Source organism: Oreochromis niloticus, linkage group LG19, assembly GCF_001858045.2.
Source record: "Oreochromis niloticus isolate F11D_XX linkage group LG19, O_niloticus_UMD_NMBU, whole genome shotgun sequence".
Classification (NCBI taxonomy): domain Eukaryota; kingdom Metazoa; phylum Chordata; class Actinopteri; order Cichliformes; family Cichlidae; genus Oreochromis; species Oreochromis niloticus.
In genome coordinates this window covers 3,324,285-3,349,190 of record NC_031983.2, presented here as the reverse complement: position 1 = coordinate 3,349,190, position 24,906 = coordinate 3,324,285, and the positions used below count along the sequence as shown (strand labels likewise).

Below are 24,906 nucleotides of genomic sequence, written 5' to 3'. Positions count from 1 at the left end.
ATTTTTGAATAAAAATGAACGACAAAATCCTCCAATCAATACTCCCTTTCTGCTATCTGAACATGGGTTTACTTATCTGGGTGTGAAATTAACTTACTCAATTGAAAATATTCTGGCATCCGATTATAATTCCTTAACGACGTCAGTTACTACACTTCTAAACAGATGGATGAAACTACCTATATCTTTAATTGGTCGTATTAATATACTAAAAATGTCAATTTTGCCAAAATATCTTTACCTTTTTCAATCAATACCTCTCTCTCCACCAAACTCTTTCTTTTTAGATTTGCAAAAACTATTCCGAAACTTTATTTGGAATAACAGAAGATCAAGACTCAGAATTTCATTATTATACCTTCCTTATGAAAGAGGGGGTTTACAACTTCCAAATTTAAAGTGGTACTTCTGGGCTGCTCAAATCAAAGCAGCAATGTTTTATTTTGTTAATGAGCAAATTCCAGTGTGGGTTTCTATGGAGTCTACAGAAATCAAAATTCCCCCTAACTTATATCTTTACTCAGCTGACAAGAAGACACTAAATAAGCAAACTAAGAACCCCTTTTTAAAAAACACTATAATGATCTGGTTTGAAACACATAACTACTTGGGAGAAATGACACAACTGTCTAGGTTTACTCCGATATTTGGAAATAACAACTTTCTTCCTGGTAGGGCGGATGCAGGTTTCAAATTTTGGTTTGATCAAGGTATAAGAAAAGTGTCTGATATATTTAGGAATAATACGCTTATGTCTTTTGAACAACTTAGAAGGACTTTTTCTATTCCTGTCAAACAATTAAGAAATTTTATCTTAACCACACAAGGTAACAGCTTAGAAATCCCCACCTACTCCTCTCTAGAGAACACAGTTATAAAGCATCTAAATGGGAGAGGCCAAGTTTCTGCATTGTACAAATTATTTATGGAAAATTCCAAAGAATCAACACAGTCTATTTTAGAGGCATGGAGGAATGATTTGCAAATGGATATATCTGAAGATGAGTGGTATAAATCATGCTCCTTGGCCCAGAGTCAGACAATTAATGTGCAGTCTCAACTACTTCAATATAAATGGTTAACAAGACAATATATTACTCTGTCAAAAATGCATTATTTTAATTCAAACATCCTAGACACCTGTATTAAGTGTGGAGTGGACAGAGGCAGTTTATTTCACTGTATATGGAAGTGTCCACATGTGAAAATCTTTTGGGAAAAGGTAATAAATCTGTTGAGTCAAATTATTGGTGATGTAATTCCACTTCATCTTAAAATATGTATTTTAAATATATACCCGAATAATTTTGTACCTGCTGCAAACAATAGAGCTCTGTTAACGATTGGACTTTTGGAAGCCAAGCGCTGTATTGCTATGTGTTGGAAAAATCAAAAAATATGTGGACTATCTCAGTGGCTTAATGGACTGACATCTATACTAACTATGGAGAAAATAACTTATGCATTAAGAAATAAACTGGACAAGTTTTGGGCTATATGGTCAAAATTCTACAACTTTCTGGAGAACTGCAACGTATACACTGTGGACTTAACGGCCTGAAGTGCTAACTTGATTTGTATATCTGTCCTTCCCTTCTGTTATGGTTTGCTTTGGTTTTGTTTCTATTACTATGTTGTTTCTGTTGCTGTTGTGGTTTTGTTTTTATTTATTTTTTATTTTATTTTATTTTATTTTATTTTTTATTTTTTGTTGTTGTTCATGGTGCACCATGTAAAACCGGTTAAATCCAATAAATAAATGTTTAAAAAAAAAAAGGTTTTGGTCTAAGCTGATCGATAAATCCACTTCCCATTTTGCAATAGGAAGGGATATTGATTCATCTGTTTTAGAAAGTGTTCTGTTATTTTAGACAATAATTTGGGGGTTTTAAGATTAAAAAATTGTACCACACTTGGTGGTGTTTGTAATTCAGCTTCACTGGGATTAAATTTCTTTTTTACTATGGATTTAATTTGTTGATATTCCAAAAATCTTTTCTTGTTGATCCCATATTGTGTAACTAGTCTGTCAAATGGAATAAATTCTGTTCCTTCTAATATATGTTCTAAGTATTTGATTCCTTTACAACTCCAATCTGGAAAGTTGATCATATTATTGTTTTGTAATATGTCAGGGTTGTTCCAGATAGGTGACCGTTTGCATGGGATTAATGAAGACTGTTATTTTTAGAAACTCCCACCATGTTGTTAGAGAAGAGCTGATGTTGATGCTTTTAAAGCATTCATGTTGTTTGATGTTTGAGCTGAAAAATGGTAGGTCTGAAATTTCTAGATTATTATATAGTGCCTGTTCTACATCTATCCAAGGTTCATCTAAGAAGGTGTGTTTTAACCATCTAGAGATGAACTGAAGCCAGTTGGCTAAAAAGTAGTGATTAAAGTTAGGCAGATCTAGTCCTCCTTTATCCTTGGTCCTTTGTAGTGTTTTTAAGCTGATACGCGGGGGTTTATCTTTCCAAAGGAATTTAGAAATATACGAGTCTAGAGATCTGAACCAATCTTGTGATGGCTTACTTGGGATCATTGAAAATAAATAGTTTATTTTTGGCAAAACCATCATTTTTATAGCGGCGACCCTTCCCATGAGTGATATGGGTAGAGATTTCCATCTAGCCAGATTGCCTTCTACTGTCTATAAAAGTGGGATATGGTTTAATTAGTTAATTCTGCAAGTTTGGGAGAGATATTGATACCTAAATATTTAATGTTTCCAGATTGCAGTTGGGTAGATGAAGAATTATGGAAGGAGCAATTAATCGGAAGAAAAGTAGATTTTGACCAGTTAATTGAATAATCTGAGACTCTTGAGAAAGAGTTTATCAATGCAATTACTCCAGAGAGATTGGTTTGTGAGTTTTGGAGAAAAAGTAACACATTATCCGCATAAAGGCTGATTTTATGTTCCACGTTCTTACATTTTATGCCCTTAATTGTTGTAGCCTGTCTAGTTGCTGCTGCTAGTGGTTCAATAAAAATTGCAAACAGTGAAGGGGAGAGTGGGCATCCCTGCCTGGTGCCCCTCAGGAGACAGAAGCTGGAGGATGTTTGGTCATTTGTTTTGACACAAGCTGTTGGGGAATTATATAATATTTTTAACCAGCTTACAAAAGAGTTTCCAAAATCAAATTTGTGTAAAGTTGCAAATAGAAATTTCCAGTTAACTCTGTCAAACGCTTTTTCTGCATCAAGAGACAATATTATTGTTTCGATGTTTTTACTGTATGAGTAGTCTATTAAATTAAATAATCTACATGTATTTGTTGATGAGTGCCTACCTTTTATGAAACCAGTTTGGTCAGGATGAATTAAAAGGGGGGTTATTTTCTCTAATCTCTTTGAGAGAGTTTTGCAGATTATTTTAAGGTCTACATTAATAAGGGATATTGGACGATAGCTTGAGGGATATACAGGGTCTTTGCCTGGTTTAATAAGAGACTAATATTTGCAGAGTTCATAATTGGTGGTAATCTGCCATTTTCTTTGATTTCTTGCAACACTCAGTGAAAAATTGGTGCCAGAATCGTCCAGAATTCTTTGTAAAATTCTGCTGGAAAGCCGTCTGGACCTGGAGCCTTATTATTGGGCATACTTATCAGGGCTTCCTGGAGTTCACCTGGCGTCAGTGGTGAATCCAGTGCCATTGCTTGGGTATCTAATACTTTTGGAAGAGTTACGTTGTCGAGAAATTGATCAATTTCGTTTTTAGATGGGTTTATTTGTGGTGTATATAAAGTTTCATAGAAATCCCTAAAAATTTTGTTTATTTTTTTAAGGTCATATATTGTGTTCCCAGATAAATCTTTAACAGCACATATGGTTGTTTTTTCTTTATTGATTTTTAACTGGTTAGCTAGAAATTGACCGGATTTGTTACCGTGTTCATAATTTTGCAAGCAAAGTCTTTGTACTAAGAATTGAGTCTTTTTATTAATAATTTCATTTAATTCTAGTTTTGTTTTGCGTATTTTGTTCAATAGTTATTGATCTTGGTGGGACACATAGGCTATTGACTATTTCCTCCTTAGCAGCAACTGCGAACATGGACCCGGCTACAACGGTAAGTTGGTGTCTGCTCTAAGCATGTCACATTTGACTGGTCTGGATATGGCCCGTGCCATAGGGCAACTTCAAGCTGGTTTTTCAAAGCTGTTATCATGACTAATCACGCTCTTAAGAGTTTCAGAAATGTGTGTCTGAAATTCAAACGTCAACATTTTTTTAGTATGATGTACCTATGGTATTTGAAAATCTTGTTCTTTTCAATTTTATTTATATAGTTCCAAATCACAACAGTAGTCTCCTCAAGGCAATTAATCCCGTGGCAGATGACCTTCTGCCTGATAGACTGCAAAGACCCAAACAGAACCACTTTGATTTAAACATGACTGAACTCAGGACAAATAGATTCAAACAAAACAATAGCCATAAAAAATATGTAAAAATAAATCAGTTTCCCTTATTTCTCACTTCCAGTAAGAGGAATTGTTACATGTTGTCAAACAATGTTGCCAGATTTAACTGATTGCAATTAATTAACATAGGTGGACGGATATCAGCTGAATAGCTAAAATGGTATTAAGTCACAACACTTGCTGGCTGTTCACTCATGTATGGCAGACTTAGAGGTCTGCTACAAGACCTGATGAAAGCATCATGTTGACAAACATTGGTACAAAAGAGAACAGAAATAATCTTACAAGATTATTTTTGAGTCTGTAAAGACTCAATTCCTCTTGTAAAGACTATTTACAAGAGGAATTGAGTTTAAGTTCTACTCATTGTTGCAACTCTAAAGGACTGCTCCAATCCAACTGTACATTTTTAAACAAATAAAATATTTTCTTTTTATGTCACTGCCTTATTTGTAATGGAGTATTATCTTATTGTATTATTAAGAATTTTACATTCCTGTCTGCCAGCTGATGTAAGAGTTTGCTGCTGAACCATAAGCTGAGTAATCACAACCAATAACTGCATTACGTATGACATGAACCCCAATTTATTTACATGACATCAGTAATCAGTAATGAGAACTACTAATAATGACAGAAACCTAAGTTTGACCCTGGTCCCATACACCAGGGGGCGATAGAGACGTTTTGGCTTCATTTTGGGAGAAAAGCCGGAGGTTTTCTACAATCACTGTTTGTCTGTAACTGGGAACAGTTACAGACAAACATTTTTATCTTTGAGAAAGCTCCAATAGCTGTTTATGACAACTACTGGACAAACATAAACGTATACTTACAGCAAACCTATGGTGAATCCATGTGATCTATCCATCTGAACCTGCCTTGCATCTGCACAACCACCACTACTAGTCTGATGTGACACTTGAGTAACATGCCACCTGGTGGTACCTACTGAGAATGAGATAATGAGCCCTTAGTTGCAGGCAAATCTCTCCACAGGAATGCACATTGTCGCATGGAGCAGCTAGGGGAGAAGTCCAGCAAAAGTCACATGCAAAAAAACCCCCAGCCAATTGAAAAGCTGTGTGTTTTTTCAGTGATTCGAGCCAGACTTTAAGACTTTTCAACCACTGATACCACTGAAGTGCTTACTCATAGGGGGTCATATGATGTTTTTTTTTCTGTGTCTTATCGTAGGCTCTACCTTACAATATAAAAGGCCTTGAGGTGACTGTTGTTGGTATTTGGCACTGTATAAATAAAACTGAATTGAATTGATATCTCTTGCACTTACAGATTTATTTACACATTTTACATCTTATTACACACAGACTGGAATACTTGAATTTGATTAAACACAGACAAATTAGAATACGCACACAAATCTCATCTTTTACACACACACAAATTGAAACACGCGCACAAAGAATTCTGTATGCACACAAAAACGTAGACATGTAAATACACACGTGGATTGAGATACACAGCAAGACTGCCTGAAATGCTCGGGATAAAAGAAGACTGTAGATTTTTTAAAGATTTGTATGATATTCATAATGAATTCAAATAAAATACACTGGCATTTTTTATATTTTTCCTCATTGATAATGTATTTGTGTTTATGATAATTTTTATTATTGGTTGTCAGTTACACAAAATCTGTTTCTGGTAATACAGCATTTTACTGTGATAAAAAAAAATCAAATATGAATTCCTGTATACTTAGACAGAAATTCATATTTAACTATTACATTTGCCCCCAGCAACCTTGCTCTATAGGAATAAAACCATTAGAAAGTTTTGTCAAGTCTCCTCAAGTTGTGTTTATTGACAAAGACTCATTGACTTTAATGGCAAATTGTTGGCACTCAGTATTTATAACCTTCAACAATCTCTCTCTGAGAGCGACTGCAGTCAGTCGAAGTCAGACCCCAACTGTTTGCAGAAAGGTTTCCTCCTGTAACGTGAACTGTGTCACAGTCAGTCGCAGGACTATTTGCAAAAGTGGAGTGTGCAATACACATAAGCTCTGGACATTGATTCACCACAAGTTGCAGAATGGCCGTAATGTGTAAAAAGTCAATATAAGCCATGGATTTCTGTGTGTGCTAAGCCCTAGCCATGAAATTGAATCAAAATCTTATGTTCCCGCTGGTTCAGTAAAGGTTGAGCAAGCTTTCATACTGATATGATGTCACCCGTTATGTCCTGTCCACCATGTTTCATCTGTGTCCATCCTGTTACCTGTGTGGTTTTTACCCCCCCAAAATAACTAATTAAAACATATACATGAAAATAATACATTGGGGAAAAAATAAAATAATTAAAACATTTCCAAAAAAAGTTTCATTAAAATGTCTTTTTAATCTAAAAGATATGAAGTGAAATAACATCTTGTTTCAAAATAATCATATGTGCTCATAAAGAGGGTGTTAATATTAACAACCTCTAAAAAACATATTTGCATATCAAAGTCTGGGACATTTCAGCTCTGACAAAATGTAAATATGAAAATGAATGTACATTCATAACACTCAGTAACAGAGACTGCCCCATAACATGGGGGCCATTTGGCCTCTGTAAACTCCGTAAAACAGTTACTGCAACTATGAAAAAGTTCCTGTGGTCCAAAAGCATCTTATAAGACACGGGAATACCGGGATCCTTCAAAGCAGCTTGGCTCAAAGGATGTTACACATGACACCATAGATCTATACACTGCATGCACAATTATTATGCAAGAGAGTAGTTTGGCCATATCATAATTTTTATGCATAATTTTCAACTTCAAGCTGTATAGACTTGAGTGCTTATTGGATTTAAGCATATCAGGTGATGTGTATTTGCGTAATGAGTGAGGCTGTGGCCTAAGGAGATCAACACTCTATATAAAGGTGTGCATAACTTTTAGGCAGCTTCTCTTCCTCAGGTAAAATGGGCCAAAAAAGAGATTTAAAGGACTCTGAAAAGTCAAAAATTGTCAAGTCTTTCAGAGGGATGCAGCACTCTTGAAATTGCTAAGATATTGGGGCGTGACCACAGAACCATCAAACGTTTTGTTGCAAATAGCAAACAGGGACATGTATTGAGAAACCCCCCCCGCAAATTAACTGCCAAAGATTTGAGAAGAATCAAACATGAAGCTACCAGGAACCCATTATCCTCCAGTGCTGCCATACTCCAGAACTGCAACCTACCCAGAGTGTCCGGAAGTACAAGGTGTTCAGTGCTTACAGACATGGCCAAGGTAAGGAAGGCCGAAACCCGACCACCAATGAACAAAATACACAAGTTGAAACATCAAGACTGGGCCAAGAAATATCTGAAGACAGATTTTTCAAAAGGTTTTATGGACTGATGAGATGAGAGTGACTCTTGATGGACCAGATGGATGGGCCTGTGGCTGGATCAGTAACGGACACAGCTCCAGTACCCCACCTCCACGCCAGCAAGGTGGAGGTGGGGTACTGGTATGGGCTGTTATTATTAAATTATTAAAAACCTACTGCCAGTTTTTAGAAGACACTTTTTTTCAAGCAGTGGTACAGGAAAAAGTCTGCATCTTTCAAGAAGATCATGATTTTTATGTAGGACAATGCTCCATGGCATGCATCGAAATACTCCACTGCATGGCTAGCCAGTAAAAGCCTTAAAGATGAAAAAATAATGACATGGCCCCCTTCCTCACCTGACCTAACCCCATTGAGAACCTGTGGGCCCTGTACACCGCTGCTGCACAAAAAGTTGATCGTCAACAGATCAAGACATTGACAGACTCCATGAATCGAAGGCTTGTGACAGTTATTGAAAAGAAGGGTGGCTATATTGGTCCCTGATTTTTCTTTTTTGGACATGTCAGAAATGTATATCTGTAAATTCTGAGTTGTTTCATTATTCTCACTTTAACAGACAAAAATAAACAGGTGAAATGGGAAAATGTTCGTTTTTTCATTTAGTTGCATAATAATTCTGCACACTAATAGTTGCCTAATAATTGTGCTTATATATATTCTCTTATGAAAGACAAAACCTCACTTTTACTTTCTTAAACATGCAGGTTTAGGTTCATGAACATTTTGGATTGACCGAGAGCACTGGAGTTGTTCAATAATAAAATTAATCCTCAAAAATACAACTTGCCTAATAATTGTGCACACAGTGTAGTTCATTAACAAAGAATATCAACTTATAATTCAGCTGGACTTTAAAGGCTTTAATTCCAAATTAACAACTTTCACTTTAACATTATCTTGATCTACCTTATGTAGTTAGCAGAGTCTTATTTTCTAAGATAACGGGCTTTCCTGCCAGTGATTGTTCTCTTCTTTCAAAAGGGGAGCGATTACAGTCAAAACAACAGTGATGTGGACTGCTTGGTGCAGCCCATCATTTTGTTCCAGCTGTGCTGCTAGTTCTGGCTCTTCATCAGGCTCAGTTTACTCTTCAGGCCCTGGCAGTAGGCTGATAGGCTGCTGTTGTCCTCCAGCAGATTGCTGCGCTCTTGGATGAGTCGAAACGAGGTCTGCTGCTCCATTTCATCCTGCTCCAGCTCGGTCGTTAGCTCCTTCCTACATAGAGAGTGGAATGACATGCATAAAGTAAGATCCACAAAAGTGTTTAGACAATGCAGTTTTTGTAATTTTGCTTCTGTGCACCAAAGTGGAAATTCTCTCTGCTGCTGCCTGCTGGTGAGAAGTGAATGACCTCAGAATCTCACTTTCTTGCTTGTCTCGTTTAGAGAAACAGCAGCTCATTATTGTTCGATGTTGACTTAGGTTTTTTCACAGTGCGTTTTTAGAGGATGGATTTCTTACACAAATGCAAAGAATTCAGTGTGTATTTACATTACAAAAATGAACTGAATTTGTTGCATCTACACATAATAGACAACTTAGCAAAGAACCATTTTTAAATTGTATCTTCAGGCCCTTTGTTACAAGCAGCTTATTTTTAGCATGCTCTGAAAAATGCCAAAGACAACACTATGACAGGCATAAAGTAGTTATTTTCTAATAACATGTCATAATTCAGGGCGTAGTTCATCGTCATTCTAAGAAAATAAAAATAAACTGAACAGGAAGATGACATAGAATAAAAAATAAATAAATAGGCAGGCCAAAAACACCCCCTAGATGAATGATGAATAGTGTCTCAAAGTCACGTGCTTAAGAGGCCCTTCAGTTGATCCGTCTACTCTTTGCTGAAGCCTCATGAGAAATGGTCTCAGTAGAAGAGAAACCATTCTTAAGAAATGAAAATGAGGAGAAAAGGCTGAGGTATTCCAAATTATCCAAAAACTGGACTGACAAAATTAGTGGTAACAGGAGTGATGGAGTGATGAATCCAAATTTGAATTTTTTTTGTTCAAATCACTGTGAATACAGTGGAATTTAAGAGAGAGTTACAACAGGGAGTGTCTGTAGCCAACTGTAAAACATAATGGTTTGGCATTGCTTTTCAGCCAGTGTTTTAAGGATCATGTCAGATTTTAATCCACCATGCAATGCATTCTGAAAACTAACTGATTGGCAGCAGTTTCAATTTTCAGCATGACAATGACCCCAAACACACTGTCAGTGCAGTAAAAGCATACATGGATAGAACAACACACAATCTAACACTATCAGCCATGGATTGGCCTCCCCAGAGACCAGACCGCAGCATTATTTAAGCAGCGTGGGCTCATCTTAACATAGAAAGGAACAGGCAGCAAAGAAGAGTTTTAGAATGTGCATCTAATGAAAATTTACGTATTTTATTGGTTGAGCCCACATGCTAGGATTCACATTAATCATTTTAACACTTTTTACACCTGTGTAAAATCCATAGGAAATCTAACATTTTTAACTGAAGATGAAATTTTGGCACAAATTTTTCCATTTCCAGGTGCATGTGAATCTTATGACACATCTTAAGATGTACACAGTTCTGCTACAGTTAATATTGTGCATGTGACTTACTTTCTCCGAACAAGAAGAGCAATCTCTGACTGGACTTTGAGGTACTCCTGAGCCATCCTGATATGCTGCTCAAACACAGCCATGGACTCTTTGGAGTTTGGACAAGGAGCCAGAGGCTGGAAACACAGAGACACTCTGTGGTTAATGCAATATTCTACATATGCAGACTTCAGCATAACAGCTGGCTGAGAATACTACTATACTGCTCAAAAAAACAAATAAAGAAAGAAACAGTTTTTAATCAGAATACAGCATCAAGTCAGTTGAACTTTTGGGATATTGAACTTGTCAGTTAAGTAGCAGAGGGGGTTGTTACTCAGTATCAGCTGTTTTGGTGTTAATGGAGTTAATAACAGGTGCAGTAGAGAGGCAACAATGAGACAATCCTCAAAACAGGAATGGTTTTACAGGTTTCTCCTCCTCATTTTCTCTGACTGTCTTTTTTTCACTAGCTTTACATTTGGCTGGGGTCAGTGTCACTACTAGTTGCATGAGGCAATAATCTGGATCCTACTAAGGTTTCACAGGTAGTCCAACTCCCCAAGTATGGCTATCAATACATGTAATTCACAGAAGGTTTGCTGGGTCTCCTAGCAGTCTCAAGAGCATGGAGAAGATTCCAGGAGAAAGGCAGTTACCCTAGGATAGTTAAATAGGGCCATAGCGTCCTCTAGTGGGTTCTATGCTCACTGCCCAGCACTGTGGAGCGTAATTAGCATTTGCCAAACAATACCAGAAGTGGTAGGTCCTCCACTAGCATCCTGTGCATTTCACAGATAGGAGCAGGTTCAGCCTGACCACATCAGGCAGACGCAGACTTATTATCAAACCCTGTGCTGGTGCAGTAGGTCCTGGGTTCTTCCTGGTAGGGTTTTCGGAATATTTGGTGAAGACATTCGACCCCGTCCAGGGCTCTAGAGTGCGACCAATTTGGTCGCAAATGCGACCAAATTTTTCAATGGTGTGACAAAAAAAAAAATTCTTGGTCGCACCAGTGCGACCAGCTGTTCCAGTAAAAAGGAAAAAAAACGTCTCCACAACTCTAATAGTCTCCATGTGGTCAACAACTGACACACATCATGCCCCTATCGTGTGTCCCAATCAGAGATAGTCAGGGGCGGGACCTCTCTGACTGGCCGTGGTCCTGTAGTTGTCCCGTAGTCCTGTGTGTACTTTTGAAAGTGCAGGTGGATAGAGGGAGATGAGTAGCTTGAATAAAGCGATATCAATTCATTAAATCCTGAATCGACTTTTAAATATGTATTTTGGCAGAAATGCCAGAATCTCAGGTTATACCTCTCAAAACTATTTCAACAACCACCAAACAGTAAGTGACAGCAGGTAGACTACGCTGCACATTTGATAAACATTGTCATTAATTCCCTCTGACTTTTGCTGTTTTGCTTCCACCATGATAAAAATCACACTTCATGCACAGCTCTCTCTCTCTCTCTCTCTCTCTCTCTCTCTGTACTTCAAGAACAGTTTCCTGTCTCAAATCTCTGTTTTTTGCATTATTCATTCGCTTATTACCCACCAGTCTACCGTTGTTTACAACGCTGTCGGCCGCTGTCTTTTTGTTTTTTTTTACTTAAATGTCCGCGGACAAGAAAGCCTCATTTCTACTGTTCAATACTGAAGAAATGTAAACTTTTTAAAATGATGCAATATTGCAGAATATTTTTAAGGTTATCTGCTATAAAAAGCCAGACCAGGAAAATCTGCTTCATGTTTTTTCTGTGTTTTATTCTCAGTTACTTTGACACAAAAGCATCTGCTGTGATGCTCACACCTCTGATGAAGTCTCACATGTATCAGTACTGATAAATGATCAGAATTGTAATATTTCTGACTGTCTGAGGCAAAATTGTATGGAATCGAATCGGGACCATGTGAATCGGAATCGAATGGATTATAGAAATCAGTGATGATACCCAGCCCTAGTGAGCAGCCTAGGCCCGACAGAAGTGGATGTAGCTGTGGGTAATAAGAAAAGATGAAAAGAACGATTGATAACTTTTTTGTTAAGGCCTGATCCGTCTGAAATTCATAGCCAGTGCTCTGACACGGTGCCATCAATCTTTGAATGCTGAAAAAGCACAGTGTATCCAGAAAACACATTATATGCAGCGATAAATGCACTGCCCAAGTGTCCCCTCTCCCCACTGCCTTTCAGCGGCAGGCAGCAGCAAACAGGTCGTCAGAGGAGCCAAGATGATGATTAAGTTTAACATTGTCTACAATATTACCAAAGAGTGCCAAAGCACTATAAGCACAAGCAGTTTTTCAGTAACTTATCTTTTTTGTAGAAATGTGCTCCAAATAAAGAACTTTGTGTTGACAAGATTGTTAGTTAATCATTTACAAATGAATATTGTCTCTATGGACAGCAATTTCCCCCCAAAAAGTGCACACGTAAAACTGCGGTGTTAAGCGATGCGGTTAAAAAATTTGGGTGCGCCTAACTTTTATGCAGGTGCGCCTAAGAAAAAAAGTTAGGCACACTAGTGCAACCGCAGCAAAAAGTTAGTCTACAGCCCCTGCCATCTCTGAGGGTTACTCTGGGAGTATGGGGTATCACGCCTATTGATGCAGGTGCTATATGCTATGATAAAGTGGGAAATAAAACCTTACAAAACCTTTTTTTTTTTACTGTTAGATGGATTGGTGCAGCATCTGAAGTAACGTATGCATGCATGCTCAGTCATCAACGAAAGGAAATCCCCCAAAAAGTTGATTCTGTTCATCTGGACGTAGCGTTTTCAGTGGGAGAAACGATTAATCACTGATCCAAGTGACTTCTTCAGTCTCAGCTGACTGCAGGTTTCAACAACCTTAAAAACAGACCCTTGGACAATGACTGAAGCCAGCCCACTGAATGAACAATGGGCTGTTAGGTCAGCTCCTTGCTCATTAATATGCAAATTGTCATGACCACTGCCAGGACCACTGATTCACACATTCACAGAGAGTTGGGGAATGGCTGCAATCACAGCATTGTAAGATGGTGACAGGTGTACCCTAACCCCCCCCCAATTCAGAGATGGTCAAACCAGCATTCCTCCCTGTCCAGGATGTGTACATCCTCATCATTGAAAGAGTGTCCACTGGCCTGTAGGTGTAAATACACTGCGAAATCCTGGTCTGACGAGGAAGCTCTTCTGTGTTGTGCCATCCGCTTCGCCAGAGGTTGTTTGGTTTCCCCGATGTATAAATCCTGGCAATCCTCCTGGCACTTAACAGCGTACACTATATTACTCTGTTTGTGTCGGGGGACCCGATCCTTGCGATGGACTAATTTTTGCCGCAGCGTTTTTTGGGGTTTAAAAGCCACAGAGACTCAGTGTTTAGAGAAAATGCGTCTCAACTGTGTTTTCAGTTAGACAGCAGTTGTCCTCCTCTCCTGGATCGGCTGGAGCTTTCTTTAGGTACCTTCCCAGCTTTGACAAAAGTCCAGATGGGATAACCACATTTACTCAGGGCCTTCTTGATATGATGTTCTTCTGCTTCCCTGGCCGCTGTGTCTGTGGGGATGGTGTTCGCAGCGTCATGATGACTAGGGCTGGGCCATATCATACCGTTCACGGTAATACCGGTATAATGTTGGGCAACGATAAGAAAATGAAATATCGCGATAGAATATGGGTAAAACACGCATGCGCAGTGCCTTTGTTTACATAAGCACATGGCGAAAAAGGCATGGTGGCGACGGAGAATGAGAATGCCGAAAGCGGATTGTTGAATGAAACAGATGAACCAGAATTGGTTTGTAAAAATGCTGCAACTTCAGTGGTGTGGAACTGGTTTAGCTTTCGTCCGTCAGATACACAACAAAGCACAATTTTTGGTAGAGCATGCTAGCGGGCCATCGTTATTGCCGTGTTTTTTGGAAAATACGGCACACTTAAAATCAATCCTTTGATTTTGCTGACAATCAACAGTGCACCTTATAAACCCGTGTACCTTATGGTAAATGGTAAATGGCCTGTATTTATATAGCGCTTTACTAGTCCCTAAGGACCCCAAAGCGCTTTACATATCCAGTCATCCACCCATTCACACACTGGTGATGGCAAGCTACGTTGTAGCCACAGCCACCCTGGGGCGCACTGACAGAGGCGAGGCTGCCGGACACTGGCGCCACCGGGCCCTCTGACCACCACCAGTAGGCAACGGGTGAAGTGTCTTGCCCAAGGACACAACGACCGAGACTGTCCAAGCCGGGGATCGAACCAGCAATCTTCCGAAGGCGAACTCCCAACTCTTGAGCCACGATCGCCCCATGTATGAATTCTGGTTGTGTTTACTGACCTCAAAACGATTTTATGTGGTACACGGCGCTCGAAAATCTGTCAAATGTTTTAGTACGACTTTGCTAAGCACGAAGCCGCACCGCTTGATGGATTGTTGGAGCATTACGGCTATCGTAGGCAGGCGCCTCGCGGAGTGATACGTACTGTGCTTCAACACAATATTACCGTATTGTGTGTGTATAACCTCTTTTTAAGTTCTGTGGATATTCTACATGGTTATGCTGAGGATATGTTGGCCAATTTCCACTGGAAATGCCTTTTGGTTAAACTGTCTGAGGACTTTGCACTGTTACATTTTTATATAGTTGGTTTGTTTGAACTGTTGTACCAAGTGTGAAATAAATAAATAAATGAAATGAAATGAAATATAACTTTAATGCACATAAAAAACAGCTGCTTGTTTAAGTGAAAATACATTGATGGCTTTTTTTTTGCACTAATAAAGTTGTGGAGTTGTAAAGTATTTTGTCTAGTGTCAATTATATTGTCAGTTATATCGTTATTGCAAATTTTCAAATGTATATCGTGATAAATATTTTTGGTCATATCGCCCTGCTCTAGTACAGACACCCAGTTTGTGCTCCAGTGGATAATGAGAGTCAAACCTTAAATAATGATCTGTATGCGTAGGTTTACGGTACACATCAACTTTTAAATGTCCCCCATTACTTATGGAAATCTCACAGTCTAACAAGGTTAACCTGACACTTTTCATATCCTCCCTTTGATGTCTTGGTCCACCAAGTTAATGTGATCCGTGAATTGTGGAATGTCCTGAGATTTAATTTTCACCCAGGTGTCATCCACAAACCTGAACCAATGACTTGGTGTTCCAGGGTAGAATTAAGACACAGTTCCAAAAGCAAACACACTTGGTCGATGTTGAGAGTGGTCCTGTTGCTGAGGTTGGGGTCATCCTGTAATCTCTTACAAACTACCTCCAACGCTTCATTGACTGGAACACAAGTGAAGAAAGATGTAACATTGCACGAGACCATTGTTTCATCTGCCTCCTTAATGGCATCTCTGACCTTCTCAATAAACTCCAAGGTGTTCTGGATGTGGTGTTCAGAGCTGCCTACCAACAGATTGAGAATCGAAGCCAGAAGCTTGGAGATGTTATAGGTGACTGAGTTGATCATACAGACAATTGGTCTTAAAGGTGCACCCTGTTTATGTATCTTCAGTAAACCATACAGACTTGGTGCGGATTCTCCTGGGTATAGCCTGTGGTATGAAGTCCGGTCAGTGGCACTGTCCTGTTCTAACTGCTTCAGGCAATCTACCACCCTCTTCCTGTAACCACTTCCTGGGTCTCGTTTCAGGGGCTCATGGTTAAGAAACAGTGTGAAAGTGAAGTTTTAGTGGTTGATTTATGATCCCATCCTCACTGTGGTCATAAGCACTGGGTAGTGACTGAAAGAATAAGACTGCAGATACAAATGGCAGAAATAAGTGGTGTTCAGGTGGTTCAGGTCTTTGACAAGGATGCCTCCATGCTAAGTCGGATTAGTGGCCAAAAATGGCTGCATGTCCAGAATTTCAAACATATTCACATTTTATTTATTTAAGCAAACATAAGAAATAGAAACATCTCATTTTAGTATTACATACATCTTAAACTTTAAAATATATATTTTGCTAAATTTAGCAGATTTTCTAAATTACTTATAATTTAGAGTTCTCACAATTACAAAACAATAACTAATACATGCATAAATACTAAATGTAAGTGTGTGGGTATATGTCTTCACCTAACAAAGTCAGAGAAAACTGTTATCCAATACTAGGGTGAACTACAGCTATGTTTTTGTGTTTTTAAGCACAATAAAAATACCATCTTACCTGCAGCTGATAATCCAGTTTCAGATAGCCATCTACTCCATTGGTAGCTAAAGACACACACACACACACACACACACACACACACACACACACACACACACACACACACTCTTTTCAAACACAAATCCAAACCACTGACAGTGAACCATAAAAGTCTAATGCTAGTGTGGTCAGACTAATGCATGAACTGAACCACATCTGTGACAGAACTAGAAAAAAAGTGTTATGAGGTGCTAAGATTTACCAAAGAAGACAGGCACGAAGTCTATCACTGGGCACTGATCTGGTATTACACAGATTAGGCATAATACTATGACCATCTGCCTAATATTGTGTTGGTTTGTCTGTGTAGGTTCTCTGTCATCCAGGTCGTGGTAGTCAAAAGAAGTTGGGCTGTATGGAGTGGCAGGGAGAGGTAGTACCTCTGACAAGGGGACATGTCACACTCCTTGGAGCAGGTTGTCGTTGGAGTACTTCCTCCCTTGTTGGTACTCTCACCTGTGGCTCCTCGCAGCTATTTGAATTCAATAGCATGCAACAGTGGCCACACCCTGGCAACAGCTTCAAACGTCTGGTCGAACCAGGTGAGGGTAGTTAATGAGTCCGAAACCACTGTTGGGTCTGAAACCCTTAGTGAACCACTCACCTCCACACACACTCACACATACAGTAAAGTCCTGTGGAGATGGGTACATGATGAAGCAGCAAGTGTGGATACGCTGGGAGCTGTAGCCACAACCCTACCTACATGTCGGCGACCCAGGGTATTAGGTGACTCTCACTGGACCCAAGCAGCAGTGGAGTTGAGATGTCCCCTGGGTATCTGAGCAGCAGCAGGTGTCTGCATATCTTTGACAGTGGCTAGGTGCTGTCCCTTTGAAAGAGCCAAGAGTTTTAATTTCCACTTCTTCTATGTAAAGGTTGGCTACAACAGGTGACACTCGAGAACCAACATTTTTCACACCTTGGCTCATGTGATGAAGCACATGATTAATAGTGCAAAAACCCTTTTAAGGGACAGCCCCCAGTAGGTTTAAATACCCTGACTCTGCACCATTTGGATGAAATCCTTGGACCTATTATCAAACCCAGTAGGTCCTGGGTTCTTCATGGTAGGTTTTTCTGAGTATTAGGTGAAGTCATTCGATCCCATCTCTGAGGGTTACTTTGGGAGTATGGGGTATCATGCCTATTGATGCAGGTCATTCAGCCTCTGTAGAGCTGTAGTGACAGCTTGATTCATAGCACCAGCAGTAAGTCAGACTAATTTCCAGTGGATGTTGGCTCTCTCCATTTCAATTCATAATCTTTATGGAAACAATTTATAGGTGCAGCCAAGAGGTGGCTGCACCATTTGGTTTTAGAACTGAAGAAGCCTGTTGGAGAGATAAAACATCTTCATGAAACTTTAACAAGTCCAGTTGCTTTCTTTCCAAGCTCCTTAGACATTGTGTTGGTTTCTCTTTTGCTGCCAAAACAGCCCTGACCCATCGAGGCATGTATTCTATCAGGCCCCATTCAATTCTGAAAGTAAGCCGTGGTATCGGCAGTGTTGGGCAAGTTACTTTGAAATAGTAATTCAATTATAGTTACTAGTTACTTCTTCAAAAAGTAACTGAGTTAGTAACTCAGTTACAATATTCTAAAAGTAATTAATTACTTGGAAAAGTAACTATTGCGTTACTTTAAAAAAAAACAAAGAACGTTTAACCCTCTGGCGTCCAGGGTATAATTGGCCATTTTTTTACTACTCTTGATTTTCCCAACACATTTTACCTTTAAAAACTATTTACTTTGCCTTGTTTGGTATCATTCTTTTTAGCGCAACCTCACGTGCCTGAATTTACAGTTATGTTCTCATTTTGTCATACTGTATAACCAGAATTGATCTAAAATCAAACAAAAAACATAAAATCAGAGTAGAAAAAGTTATATTTTTAACTGTAACAACCATAAACATGTTTAATGAATCATATTTCATAACTTCAAATGCAAATATTAATTGTCAATTTTAAAATCCTATGCACAAGTTTTGCAAACAACAAAGTTATTTGCATCCATTTACCTTTTACCCTTTTTTAAAATAACCATTTCAAACTATTTACAGAACAATCAGCTGTTCTGCATTCAATAAGATGCCACACAAATTATTTGTGCCACTCCAAAACATAATTTCTGTCCACTACAAAGGAGAACATCACAGCCTGATACCTGCAGGTCTGACAGCAGCAGGTGTATCACTGCTGTTTCTACCTGGAGACAGCAGTCGCCTCATTGTTCTGACACACAACACAAAACTATCCACAACACTACACACTAACTACACAAGACAACACATTAACTACACACTCCAAACACGCTAAACGTCACAAATCTCAAAACTCGCTCTCTCTCTTTTCCTGCTCTCTCTCTCTCTCTCTCTCTCTCGCCGTCACTCCTAAAACTTTTTTTTTGTTTTGCTCATAAGCAGAGCGTGCTTGCTAGCGCTAACGTGGCGAAACTATTGAGGAAAAAACGCCGCGTATATATTGTTTATCATGACTCTGGTTTTACGTGGCCTATCGACACAATTTATAAACTGGTATATATCACCTTGTTGCTTTGTCTTTAAGTGGTCATGTGATTGGCTTACCACAACTACTTTATTCTTCCTCAGTCAAACAGCAGCACTCATGCGATTGTTTTGCCCCCTGAGCTCCAGGTGTTGTGCTGGACAGTGCTCGTGATTAGCGTCCGCGGGAGCGCGCAGCTGCTTAAAGCTGTAGCGTCCAGAAGATGCGGTAAGCTGAACACAGCTTCAACCGCCTGTTTGTTGAAAAATAGTAACGGACCGCGTTTCCTTGTTAGTAACTGTAACGCCGTTGTAACGATAGGAATAGTAATTAGTTAGATTACTCGTTACTGAAAAACGTAACGCCGTTAGTAACGCCGTTACTTGTAACGCCGTTATTCCCATCACTGGGTATCGGGCATCAAAATGTTGGCAACAGATCCTTTAAGTCCTGTAAGCAGCAAAGTGGGGCCTCCAAACGCACTTAAGTTCTTACACTTTCCCCAGTTATCTTGCTTCTAATCAACTTTTTAGGATAAAATGTTCCCTTGCTCTCTATACCTCTAACAGGTGCTATAATGAAGAGAAAAATCAGTGTTTTTCACTTCACCTGTTGGTTGTCAGAATGCTATGCCTTAATCACGTCTCATACAATTTATAAACACAGGTTACTAACCAAACAGCTAGTGTAACTTCACCCTCTCATCCAAATATAGTAATTCCTGCTTCTAAAAGTCTAACACAGCATGAGCTATTTTGATGTTTTAAAATGTAGAGGTCAAACCCAATGAGTTATACAACATTATGGCAAAACTTAAAAAACAATCGAAAAACTGTCTGTATACAGAGAAACAAATTAGTTTGCCACAGTCTTTAAATTTGGCAGATGTCTTATAAACCTTCCTTCAGGTCAACAGCAGTTACTATCTTCTAATATCACTGCGGTGTGTGCACGGTGGCACAGGCACAGTATTTACTCAAAGACATTTATTTTAAAGGTTAAATTGATTATTATTTTGCAGGAAAAAAATATATTGTGTAGTATGCTAATACACTGGACACTGCTTTGGGTGCTGCAGTGTTTGCTCTTATGAGGGAATCTACCTGTGGAGCTCCATATCCTCAGTTCTGACTGGCTAGAGTTGATTGGAGAACTGCTCAAGTGGTTTGGGTTTTGGGAAGGTCCTGGTTGAGTGTCCACACCTGGGATCCTGGACAGACCAGGACGCAATGCAGGACTCTGGGATTTGAAAATCATAAAATAATTTCAAAAAATAAAATCATAAAACAGTTTCAAAGCAAAACACTGTGAAGAAGTGTGATCACTGTGTGATTAAGGTTCTATTACCTTTGAGGGCTTGAACTGAAGTGGAAATTTGGACTCGACACCTTTCAGGGTTTCCTCTCTGCCAACTGAGTTTATGTGTTCTGTGTCGTCATCACTCCGGCTACAGTTGATAGTGCAGTCAGCATACGAGTCTGAGTAGAAATAAAGGAATGATGTGAGATAATATTAATGATTTACCATGGAATGATTTCATTTGCATCTATTATAAAAAAGTTAGCAGAGACTGAAATAGCTGCTGAAGTGATCATGCATTAGTAGAAGCTGTACAGCTGATGGTTACCAGTGCTTGTGGCTGATGAAGAGCCACTTCTGCTGGCTGACGACTGATGAGGAAGATCCAGTGGTTCATCTGAACCTGGAAAGTACTGGAAGATGCACACACAGCACCCTGCATTTTTAAGGAACTCTTTCTAGGTCAGTGTTTCCCAACCTTTTGGAGCCACAGCACATATTTCACTTTAGAAAAAAATCACACGGCACACCACCAAACAAAAATGTAACAAAAAGCATTTTGATAATTTTTTCCTGCGCACCAGGTGTAACAGAATTGGCTCGGTTCGTCCCCAGTGTACCTTTTTCGCTTTCTTCCGACCACTACTCATGTTGGGCCTTCATCTGGGTCAGAGTTTTCTCCAGGACCAGGTCAGACTGACTACTTTTTCTTTTCAACTAATTATCTATTGCTATTATGTGCTGCCTCGTGTCACAGCATGACTATTATGTAATTTCTTCTTCATCTTCTTCTGTTTTACTGGCAATTGATAACCCATTAGAGCAGGTAGTTGTACTGACCTCTAATGGAAGAGAATGTAACTGTTCTGCCCGTTACTCATGCCACTCGCTCAGAGTACTAATCAGGTGGAACCAGATAATCCTCCACGGCACACCTGATCATTTCTCACGGTGCCGCGAAACAGTGGTTGGGAAACACTGTTCTAGGTTAATCTCATTTGTAGAACCTTTCAAAAGAGAATTTGAACATGCACACATCTAACAAACTAATTTTTTTTAATAGGTTTTAGGGCAATCAACTAATATTTTCGCCTTTGTGGTACTTATTTATCATTAATGCTCAATCCAGCTGAAAGTCAAAGGGAAACGGCTTTTTTCTTGATTTTTTCTTGACTATGAATTTTATTTTATAAAGTATTCTGCGTGCCTTATTTCACTTTATTATGAAATACAACTAAATACTATTCAGAAAATTTCACTGGTTGTCTTTTGTAATATGATTTTTTTTTTTATCATTTTATGTGTGCTGAAATATGGGACATTACAGGAGGGGTTTAATTTTTTAATGTCAACTAGTCAATACTGATTTGACGTGTGTCCCGAATTACAGATTAATTTTTATGGTACAAAACAAAACAAAACAGAAAAAAGTGAAAATTTCAGGCTTTAATCTTTAATAGCTTTTTTGATCATTCTGTTTTAAACATTGCTCCAGATTTCAGTGTCAGAAAAAATTCAAATCAGTGAGGGTTAAGCAGGAGATTCATGATGATTTGAGATGGAGTGAACCACATCATAAAAAGAAGAAGATGAACCTAAATTTGACTAAATTTCAGGGAAAAAAATGCTATATTTCATTTCTTTACTGTACACTCAAACTGAAATAAAAATGATAATTTGCGGTTCCGTGTAGTGGCACTATACCTTCATTAGATGATTCATAGTGTTTTTGACCTCATTCATTGACGGCCTCTGGCTGGGTTCTTTGTCCCAGCAGCGTGTCATCAGAGTCTCTATGGGTTCTGGAAGGTCTTTGATCAGAGGAGGTCGAGTACCTGTCGTAGTAACCAGTCAGCCAGAAGAGAACAATGGTTTCCATCATCACCACTATGAACAAAACTTCTTTTTATGTCAAGACAAAAGGCCTCATTCGGTGTGTACACACAAATCTCTCGTAAATCATGCGACAAACATTTCACTCACATATTTAATTAAGCATTATTTTTGTGAAGTTGTTTGTACTCTACAAATAAATTTAGAAGTTTCTCAGACCAGACTGTGAACACGAATAGATGATGAAAATTAAGATGGTGAAAAAATTACTGGAAGACTACAGTTACAGAGAGATTTCTGGATGAATGAAAACAACAAAAAATGGTAAAGCAATATCAGAATGTTAGTTGCCTTTTTTTGCATACTCGTTTGCACCAAGTGCTCCGATTACCACTGGGATCACTGTTACCTTCAACCTCCACATCTTTCCGATCTCTTCTCTGAGCTATTTGGTTCTTCTCCAGGTTCTTGTGTTCCTTCTTCCTGATGTTGCCATCATTTGGTATCGCTATGTCTATCATTACGGTTGTTCTTCTCTGCTTGTCCACCACTACTATGTCCAGTTGGTTAGCCATAACCAGTTTGTCCGTCTGTATCTGGAAGTCCCACAGGACTTTATACCACGGTCATTCTCGACATCTCCCATTTTGACCTCAGGACTTCCAGGTCATACTCAGCAAAGATGTTCCTGTATACTATGTCAGCCACTTGGTTATGGTGCTCCATGTATGCCCTACCTGCTAACATCTTGCACCCTGCTGTTATGTGCTGGATTGTCTCTGGGGCATCTTTACACAGCCTGCACCTGGGGTCTTGCCTGGTGTGATAGACCCCAGCCTCTATGGATCTTGTGCTCAGAGCTTGTTTCTGTGCTGCCATGGTTAGTAACTCTGTGCTGTCTTTCAGTCCAGCTTTGTCCAGCCACTGGTAGGATTTCTGGATGTCGGCCACCTCCTCTATCCGCCGGTGGTACATACCATGCAGGGGCTTGTCCTTCCATGATGGTTCCTCCTCTTCCTTCTCTTTCTTGGGTTTCTGCTGCCTAAGGTATTCACTGAGCACATGGTCATTTGTGGCCTTCTTCCTGATGTACTCATGAATGTTCAATGTCTCATTCTGGATAGTGAGTCTGACACTCACTAGTCCCTGGCCTTCTTCCTTCCTCTTAGCATACAGTCTCAGGATGCTGCACTTGGGCTGAAACCCTCCATGCAAGGTCAGGAGTTTCCTGGTCTTGATATCAGTGGCTTCCATCTCCTCCTTTGGCCAGCTTATTATCCCAGCAGGGTACCTGATCACTGGCAGGGCGTAGGTGTTTATAGCCCAGATCTTGTTCCTCCCATTCAGCTGACTACTCAGAACTTGCCTTACTCTCTGGTGGTTGCAGGTACTTGGTGGTTGGAGCTTTCCTAGTGGCCTCTTAGTGGTTCCCATTTGTCTGTGGTACTCATAGCTGTTCTCAGTGTCTGCAATGTTGCCTTCCAGTAGTGTGATCCTCTCCGTTTTGACTACCTTCCCTCTCTTCATTACCATCCGATGACATTTCTCCAGTCTGGGTGACATTCCGATGTCGTTGCTCTAGATCCTTGGAGTGTGGATCAGTGAATCGATGTCTCATTCACTCTTGGCATACAGCTTGACGTCATCCATGTGGAGGAGGTGGCTTACGATTGCTCCATTCTGCAGTCGGTATCCATAGCCAGTCTTGTCAATGATCTCATTCAGGGGGTTCAGGCCTATGCAGAACAGCAGAGTGTCTCCTTGGCAGATCCCGCACCTGATGGTGACTTGTGCTATAGGCTTGAAGTTAGCGTCCCATTAAGTTCCAGATGGAGGCTCTAAGGGTCCTGTTGATATTGTACAATTCTATTTTTTTTTTCTAATTCAAGTGTTTATTAAAGTCATACAGAGAACAAAAATGAAAAACAGTGTTTGATGGCGTCTTTTGTCCTTAGACTCATATATACAGTAGTCTAAATGACCGCCATCACATAAAAACCCCCCCCAAAAAACATTTTCTACACATAAGCATAGACTGACATATAAGGGTGAAATAAAACAACAACAAAAACCAACAACACAGAAACAAAAACAAACAAACAAACAAACAAAAGAAACACATAAAACAAAGAAACATACGCATGAACAGGTATAATATGTAACTATATACATCCAGAGAGGCAGCAGCTATAAAACCAACACTTTCGGTAGCAGATGGTGACATACCATTAGTACATGTTATTATCAAAAACAAAGTAAGCAAGCAAGAAAAGTGCCTGGTCATTCCTTCAATGATGAGTATCAGCAATATCTGGCCTTATAGGACTCATATAGCGGAACCATTTTCCCCAGTGTTTTACGAATTTCTCATACTCAAGATTCACTAAAAAAGTTATCTTTTCCATGTTGTAAATTTCAAAAGTTACATCAATCCAGCTGTTTAATGTTGGTGGATCCTGTGTCAACCATTTTTTGGTCAGTGCCTTTTTACTTGCAGCCAGCAGCACACCAAATAAGTATTTATCTATACCCTTTATGTCTGGGGATATGTACCCCAAAAATACAGATTTGAAGTCATAGGGTAAATATGTACCAAATATGTTTTGTAGCGCTTTATGGACTTCTCTCCAATAGTTCTTGATATTCTTTCAATCCCAAAATATATGATAGT

At 39.3% G+C, this 24,906-nt stretch overlaps 1 protein-coding gene across 1 annotated transcript in view; it reads right to left on the bottom strand.

The window, feature by feature from the left end:
- Nucleotides 1–6,773: 6,773 nt before the first annotated feature.
- The window catches only part of LOC100699877 (mitogen-activated protein kinase kinase kinase 7), a 44,536-nt gene continuing 26,403 nt past the window's right edge, over nt 6,774–24,906 (bottom strand). Inside the window, exons 8-14 of the mRNA XM_003458158.5 lie at nt 22,107–22,237; nt 20,731–20,815; nt 20,451–20,581; nt 20,207–20,342; nt 16,552–16,598; nt 10,394–10,509; nt 6,774–9,001 (exon numbers count right to left, since the gene is read on the bottom strand). Coding sequence (XP_003458206.1) covers nt 8,842–9,001; nt 10,394–10,509; nt 16,552–16,598; nt 20,207–20,342; nt 20,451–20,581; nt 20,731–20,815; nt 22,107–22,237 — 806 coding nt within the window. The 3' untranslated portion in view covers nt 6,774–8,841. The remainder of the gene's footprint in view (nt 9,002–10,393; nt 10,510–16,551; nt 16,599–20,206; nt 20,343–20,450; nt 20,582–20,730; nt 20,816–22,106; nt 22,238–24,906) is intronic.